An 8,022-nucleotide genomic window follows, 5' to 3' on the forward strand; every position below is an offset into this window, starting at 1 on the left:
AGGGGCTGGACGCTGCTGGCTTCTCCTTCAGGGGTTGGTGCCGGGATCGATGGCTGTAGGCTGCGGGGTGGCAGGTTTATACCTGGGGGAGAGGGTTACAAGCCTTCCGAGTTGGGGGATTAGGCTGCAAGATAGTATGGCTCGGGGCTCGTTCTTGGTTGGGGGGAATATCTGGAGGTGGTGGAGGGGGCATAGGAAGGTTTCTCTGGAGTAGAGCATCAATCAGGGCTTGGTTTTGCTCGGCCATACAATTAATGTTGTTGGTAAGCTCGATGAAATACTGTGGTGGGTTGTTTGGATTGGGGGGGTCGACTTGATGGTCGCCAGCATTATAGTGGGAAGCCATGGATCTAGTCATGACTATACACTTTGATGGGTAGTAGGAAACGGTTATTAGGACAGGGTCTCTGGCGACAATGAGCATAACTGGCGCGCGGAGCAAAGTTTTCCCACAAACGGCGCCAACTGATGATACAGTTATGATGTAACGGGTTCCAGGCAGAATGGGTCGGACTGATCCACGCTTCTCGAGCCGGTATCCAGGTGATCAAGCCCACCAGAGGACCTGCAAAAGAGTTCAACGGGAAACGGGGAGTCCCCCAGCGAACCCTCCGACGAGCAAGTTAGAGAGAAGTAGAATGTAGAGATATGGATTAGAGATAGAAAACTTCACCTTCTTCTTGTCTTCAACGTCTACTTATATCCTCTGGTAATCATTTCGTTGTCTCTTCCGACCTGTCACCTTGGCCGAAAGTCTATGCTGTAGCTTACCTTGTTCAGGGTGAGGGCGTGCTGTCCCGACGGAGAGGGCTTATCGCAATAAATGTTGTAAGGGGCTTCATTAATGGCGATGGGCCGCGGCAATAACTTTGCAGATCTTTGTCAGCTGATGTGGCTTGCCCTTCTCTCGCCACGTGTCTTGATGTCATTGGTTCTTAAGGCTATGTGGGGCTTTAGCAGTGCTGGGCTTTAGTATTTGGGATAAGTATTGGGTCCTAAACGGTAGGCTATAATCTTTATGGGCTTACCCATGTCAGCTTTTAATTTACCTTGATTAATATTTAACCTAAACTCGTTTAATTGTATATTTGAACCTAGCTTGAAGCTCAAAATTATCCGTATCCCATAAAAAATCATTTGTTCTTTCTTGATGATTAATTATATACCCAAAGGCAATTAATCAATATTACATCTGGTTTTCTTTTTAATAGCTGCTGAGATGTATGTATAATAAGCATCAATTTCATTAAGCATTTTCTCAATGTTTTTATTTTTATTTTTTGCAGATACCACAAGGCTCCACAAGGAACAAGTGATTCCTTGCTTCAAAATTTCAAACTGACAAAAGGGGTGACCAGAGACATTTGGAAGAAAATATATGTTCTGAGTACACTCCTTTTAATTACACCAAATTTACAGCAAAAGCCGATCCCCATGACAAATAAGAACCAGGCTTGTCATCACATAGATTCTAAAGAAAAGAATGGCGCTCCCGATATGCTCTTTGTTCTCAACACTTTCTTCACTAATATTCTCCATTTAATATCATCCTTCTTCTGTATCTTTCTCCTCCTCAGCTTAAAGTTCCTGAAAATGGAAAGACTCCTCAAGTTTAGCAACAACCCAAAAAATAAAATTAAGTCAAAGCTAAACTATTCATAGAAAATCCAAAAAAAAACTCCCATCCACAGATAAAATAATAACTAGGCAAAAAAATAACTATGAGATATGTCATTCGCCAGAGTTATTAATCCAACACCTGTGCGCACCAGGGGTGACCCTAGGTATAACCATATGGGGTCAGCCAATCCTATCAAATTATTTAAAATAAATAAATAAAATGAAAACTAATGTAAAAATAGGATCTTGGGGTCAATCTGGCCCCTTTCTTTGTCATTAATATTTTTGTCCATTGTCCTGGACGCAATTTAGGAAACAAATTAACAAAAATTACTAATTACAGTTTAGTTTTTTGATATTGGCGGAAATTGAATTGATTTGGAATTAAACATTTTAATGAATAAATTGTTTTATAGATGCACACCTGCATAAAGGAACCCTGCAGACATCGGAATCAGCACAGAGATGGGAGTGTAATTCCAAGAGCTGCCACATTCTCTTGCAATGGATGCAACCACCGGGGACTCTCAACTTGCAACCAGCAAAGTGACGGACTAGCAACTCTAGCGCCTTACAAGCTGTATAATGGCAAGGACCCTGATCCTCTTTCAATACCTTATCGTGTGGACCAATTGTCCTACAACCATCCCTACATATATGAACTAGAGCTTCCATTGCCTCGTATAGCTGTAAATATACTTTTCTCTCGTTCAACTTTCTTGTCCTCTCCTTTTGTCTCTGGAAAAGAACACACAGCATGGATCAAAATAAGATGATGGATGGATAGGGTTAAAAATTTTAACACAGTGGGGGGAAAATGTAGAGGAAAGCACTATACATTTTCTGCTTCAACCGCAGAGAGCAGAATTTCCTTCTCTAGCATTGGGTGGCTGTCTTTCATGATTTTCCATCCTTCAGTGGCAGACACAGCTTTGAAGTTCTTCAGCATCAAACGGTGGCAAATGAGGCTAAGTCGAGGTGCGTCACACAGTAGTGCAAGCTGGAAGGTGTCGATTACATTCTCTATGGTCAGCAATCCTTGCTCCAACTGCCATTCACACACTCGCTTCAAGTGGGGGACCACATAAGCGTGTGACAGAACCAATAAATGCAATACATGTTTCTCCATTTCTTCTGCCTCATACCTACGATAAAACACCAATAACAATTAGCAGGGAGTAGAAAATTAGTTACAAGAATTAGTTAAATACACAATAGAAGCAGCAAAGATAAGAAAATTAGTTTACCTGGAAGAGTATAAAAATCGAATGAAAACTTGAACTGCCTCATGTGGAACTCCATGAATTGAGATTGATCGGCGACGACCACGCTTTTTTGACTGCTTTAACAAATTTTTCAACACAGGAGAAGCCACACCCTGTTAAAGTGAGATGTTAAAATATATGCCTTCGGTTTGGTATATACCATGTTAAGATTGTAAACCAGCCATATCTACACACATATTTCCCTAAATACTATGAAATCCAATCTAGGTAAGCCACTTCATGGTTAAATAGTACTCATGCTCAGAGAGACAGAATCCGTTGGAGATCATTCAACCGGGATACCATTCCACAAAAACTGAGATGGGTGCATTTAATAAGTCTTTGTGATTGTGCAAGTTTTGAGGAAAAAATGGTAGCAACACAATGCATAAAGACCAACCATTGTGCTCAATTGAGATCACTGGATGCTAATTTCAAATATATCACATTATGCCGTGTTTGGTTGGGGGATTTGGGGAAGGATTTGGAAAGGGAAATGGAAAAGGTAGGTGAAATGTGAATAAAACATGCTTATATTTCACCTAGTTTCATACACCTTTTTCCTTTCCTTTTCCAAATCCCTCCAAAAATCTCCAACCAAACGCAGCATTAATGTTTGAGTTGATCACTATATCATCAAGTGCTTTCAAGATCATATCAAACCATGAGAATCATTAGAATATATGGACAATTCTTTGATACAAACACACAAAGGATTCACAAAAAGGAAGAGACTTACCAGGATACTAGCATGAGCGTAGATGATGCCACCATTATCAGTATCAATCAAAACATTTGCTCTATAACCTTCGTCAAAGAGATGTTCCCATAAATCCCTTGTTGCCGTGGGGACACAGCTGGATCCCCTTATTGGGGTTCCATTCATCAGTAAACCCCTTAGAGGATAACTTCTTGTTGCTCGAGGCAATGGAGGTGCCCCTGGAGAAACTTTGTTAGCAATCAGCGTACATTCCTCACCGGCCATCTTTCTTCGCAGTATATACTTTCCTTCTGCAGATCTACTGTTGAGAAAGATCAAAAGTCATTTTCACTTTCTGAAATGTGCTTATGCAGATTTGTATAAGTTTGTGTAATTAAAAATAACATATCATTTAAATTCTGTTCCCTTGTTCTTTTTTAAATTACTTACAAAAGCAATTTACATTTTATTTCTGGATTATATTTATGTATATATATAAACAGAACAAAGAAATATTTTTTTCTAAAATGCAAACCCCAAACAGTACATTGTTGTTGTATAAATCTGAAGACGCTATGATTCAGGAGATTCCAAAAACTACCCTGATTCTATTATTTCATCCAGGAAATTAATGAATTAGTTATTACAATATTATTGAGAGACATGTTTCATTGATATCATTTCACTCATCAATAGAAGGATCAAAAGCCAAATTCATAAAGGATCAGATTCAAAGTGAATTCCTCTATATTTCATTACAAATTTGAGAGAGAGACAGAGAGGAGAGAGATCAAATTACCTCTTATTTCCAAAAGACAATGAAGAAATTTGAAACTGAATGATAATCAACTCCTCTCCAATCCTCTCTTGAAACGCTCAACCCAATTGTGTATATAAAATTATATATATAATAAGAATGGGATGATCGGGTTGAGGAATGAGAGAGACAAGGGAGAGGGAGAAATATTGGAGAGAACACCAACCCCAAATGAGATGTAAGTTTGTAGAGAGACTTGTTATTATACAGGTTTGTGAAGATGACTTGTAAATATATATATTATATAAAAGTGATCGATCACGACAATGATCTGTCTCTTTGTCAGCTCCAACGCCATAAATATCACAACCATCAAAACGTGCGGCTGCTTTCTTTTTTTTTTTAATTTTTTTTTCTATTGGGCAGTGATAGAGATGATGAAAAAAATTTTATGAAGTACTTTAGAAAAATTCTTCACCTTTGGTAATGTTTTATTGGGTGTATAATTGAAAAATGAAGAATTTTCATAATGTATTTTATGATTTTCCTTTTTCTTTTTTTTATTTATTTATTGGGAAATATTAAGGATATGTCATATATGCACATTATAATTACAAATAATATAATTTTAATTTTTTGAATCATAAAAAAAATATATTATAATTAAACACAACATGAGGTATAATTAAAAATTTTATGAATTATAATTAAAATAATATTATAACTAAAAAAATTAATCATAATTAAAAAAATGACATAATTGAAAGTGTACATGATATATTATTTTTAAAGAGGTATATATTAAAAATTTCCTTATTTATTTATTATTTTTTGTAAGGAATTGTTACGAAATAATCTGAATCCACGCGATTTCGCGCGGTTTCTGGTCCACGCCACTTAACTGACCGTTATTTATGAATTTCAGGTTCTTATAACTAACATTCCTATGGTCTTCGAGTGGGGGTTGAAACACCATGTATGTACGACTTTTGTCTACTGTTTTTCATGGTAAGGATTTGTTTGGATTCACCCCTCTGCCAGCTGGGATTTTTTTTGTTATTGTTGTTTAATTGGCATAATTGACATTTTTTTTTAAAAAAAAAATTCAAAGAATTTTAGGTGAATATTTTTTTTATATATATTTTTACCAAATGCAAAAACTAATAGCTAGCAAATAAATAAATAAAAATGAATAGATATAAAAAAGTAAGGTTTGTTTTGGAAAGGGAAAATTACTATTACACATTGATAAAAAAAAGTTTAAGAAAGATTCAAGTAGCGTTTGGTAGAGTTTTAAAAATATGATTTGAGAATAGAGATGTATTTTGAGTCTGTGAGTTTTAGAATTATGATTTGAATGTAAAAAATTTATTTAGTTACGAGTTTTGAATTGAGTTTGAAACTTTTTGATGTAACATATGATATTTGATTCAAAAACTTACAACTCATAACTAAACACACAATTCAAAATCCTATTAAAAGCTCATAAAATTTTTTTAAAAATTCAAAAAATATTTTTTACTTAAACTATAAATAAATAAATAAAATAACAGGTGTTAATTGCCAAAAGAAAAAAGGACACTGCTCCTGTCAATCGGCCAATGACCGGCCGAACGTCTGGATAGGTTAAATTTCAAAATTCAAATCCCGCCTGATAAGTGTTTTCAAAAGTGATGTGAAAATGTATTTTGAAAGATCTGTCCAAACACATAGCTCAAATATGGTGTGGAAACATAATTAAAGCTCCACATCAAACACAGCCTTAAGGTTTACATTCAATTTTTTAATTTTCAAGGGATTTTAGGCGAATTTTTTTATTTGTATTTTTACCAAAGGCCAAACCTAATAACTAGCAAAAACATAAATAAAAATAAAGGGTCAATTGAAAAAGATAACAAAAAGTAAGATTCAAACAAACCCTGAATAAACCAACAAAATATTTTTACTTTAATTTCTTTTTCCCATTTTTAACTCAATTATTTCATGGTTTTATTCACTCACAAGTTTAATTGAAAAATCATAATCTTATAAAAAAGTTACATGAAAAACCAATCATAGTATGACATTTTTCTAATTACGAGCTATTTTAATGAATTTTTTTTTTTACAGAAAAAGATTTAAAGTTTACCATCAACATCATCTAAAAATTTATCCCTAAAGAAAAACGCCCAACAAATAGGGATAAGATTAAATTAGGAATTGTTAATGCTCTATGAGAAGCTAAACTAAATTCTAATAATAGGATCAGAATAATGACACAGCTGTAACAAAAATTGGAATTTGAAGGGCAAGAGTTCTTGGAAACAAGTTGAGCTAGTTGATTATTAAACTAAGAAAAATGCTTGGGAGCACTAATTAGTGCTCCCACTAATTAGGTGGCAGTGGGTCCCGCCATTAATGATGTGATGTTTTGGTCTTGGAGTTGTATTTTTTTTTTTTTTTACTTTTTTTAATGCATTAGTGCTATTAGTGGTAATGTTTTTAGTGGGATGAATCATTGTTGTTAAATTAATGTTGCTGTGAAAAAGCAAAAACAAAAGATGCAGAGAATGTGGGGGAGACGAGATGAGATCAGTGCGTTTCTAGGAAGCTGCGATTGGAGGTCCTACATCTGGGCTGGAGTCCGTATCCCATCTAACTTTCTTTGAAGAGTTATGTTAGGGATTGTAAATTTTTTTATCAAATTATTTATATGGATGTGAGACTCATATATATAATTTGAGTGAATCTCACGCTTTTATGAGAGATTTGATAAAAAAATTAATAATTTATTTAGAATTCATAACATTTTCCTTTTTTGAAAGCCATCACCCTAGGAATGGCAAGAGATTGGGGGCGGGGACAGGTTTATAGTCTTCGGTTTGGTAATTAGTTATTTTAATTATTTTTTAATTTTTTATTAAAATATATGTAGAAAAGTATAAAGAATAATGTGAGAATTTATAATAACTTTTTAACTATATTAACAACTTTCCAAAAAAGTTTTTTTTTTTTTTTTTTTTAGAAAAAGACGTGTAAAAAGTAACTAAAATGATGTAATAATTTATAATGATTTTTTGCCTACAAACCCAATTTCCTTGTTTGGGATTTGCTTTTTTGTTGATTTATTTTTGTTTTAGTGTTTTTTTATAAATTTTTTTAAAAAAATTAAGTTCCTAGATCTTGACGAGACAAACCAAAAAGATAGAAAAAAAAATTTAATTCCAAAAAAAATTTGTAAAGACAAAAAAAATGGCTTCTTTTGGCTATTTCAAATTTTTTTTGAATTATTTGATTTTTTTTTTTTACTTTTTAGATTTTTCTACAGAAGATAGACCAAAAAAATTTAAATAAATTGACATAATTTTGAAGAGAAAGGGTGAGACAGGATATAAGGGGGTTAATATTGTAATATTAAGAATGTTAGTAGTAATAAAAATGAAAAATAATATAGCAATAATTGATAAATGATGAGAGTTAAAATATATAAAATAATAAATAAAAACTGAAAAATGAGTATTGATGGTGGATGAAATTATTAGTATGGTGGGATTAATTAATGGGATTATTAGTGTGATGATATTATATTAGAGATCACTTATATGATGAATTTTTTATTTTTTTTTTTGTTATAGAAAAATCCTCCCTATTCTCCCGCAGGTCCAAGGCAGCGCCCCTTGCAGAGATCACTAGGGTGTCCT

At 33.9% G+C, this 8,022-nt stretch overlaps 1 protein-coding gene across 2 annotated transcripts; it reads right to left on the minus strand.

Moving 5' to 3' along the window:
* Nucleotides 1-1,241: 1,241 nt before the first annotated feature.
* On the minus strand, nucleotides 1,242-4,805 carry BT4 (BTB and TAZ domain protein 4). Of its 2 annotated transcripts, none has more exons than XM_082894841.1 (6): nucleotides 4,385-4,805; nucleotides 3,625-3,907; nucleotides 2,868-2,998; nucleotides 2,459-2,765; nucleotides 2,045-2,358; nucleotides 1,242-1,587 (listed from the first exon to the last, which is right to left on the minus strand). In XM_082894841.1, exons 2-6 carry the CDS (start codon nucleotides 3,868-3,870, stop codon nucleotides 1,461-1,463), a joined length of 1,125 nt encoding a protein of 374 aa, XP_082750967.1. In that variant the 5' UTR covers nucleotides 3,871-3,907; nucleotides 4,385-4,805; the 3' UTR covers nucleotides 1,242-1,460. The 2 variants fall into 2 exon arrangements, with proteins under 2 accessions (XP_082750967.1, XP_082750971.1); XM_082894845.1 differs by having other exon boundaries at nucleotides 3,625-3,904; nucleotides 4,385-4,670.
* Nucleotides 4,806-8,022: the final 3,217 nt, after the last annotated feature.

Source organism: Camellia sinensis, chromosome 1 (assembly GCF_055761805.1).
Source record: "Camellia sinensis isolate YWXY chromosome 1, ASM5576180v1, whole genome shotgun sequence".
Taxonomy (NCBI): Eukaryota; Viridiplantae; Streptophyta; class Magnoliopsida; order Ericales; family Theaceae; genus Camellia; species Camellia sinensis.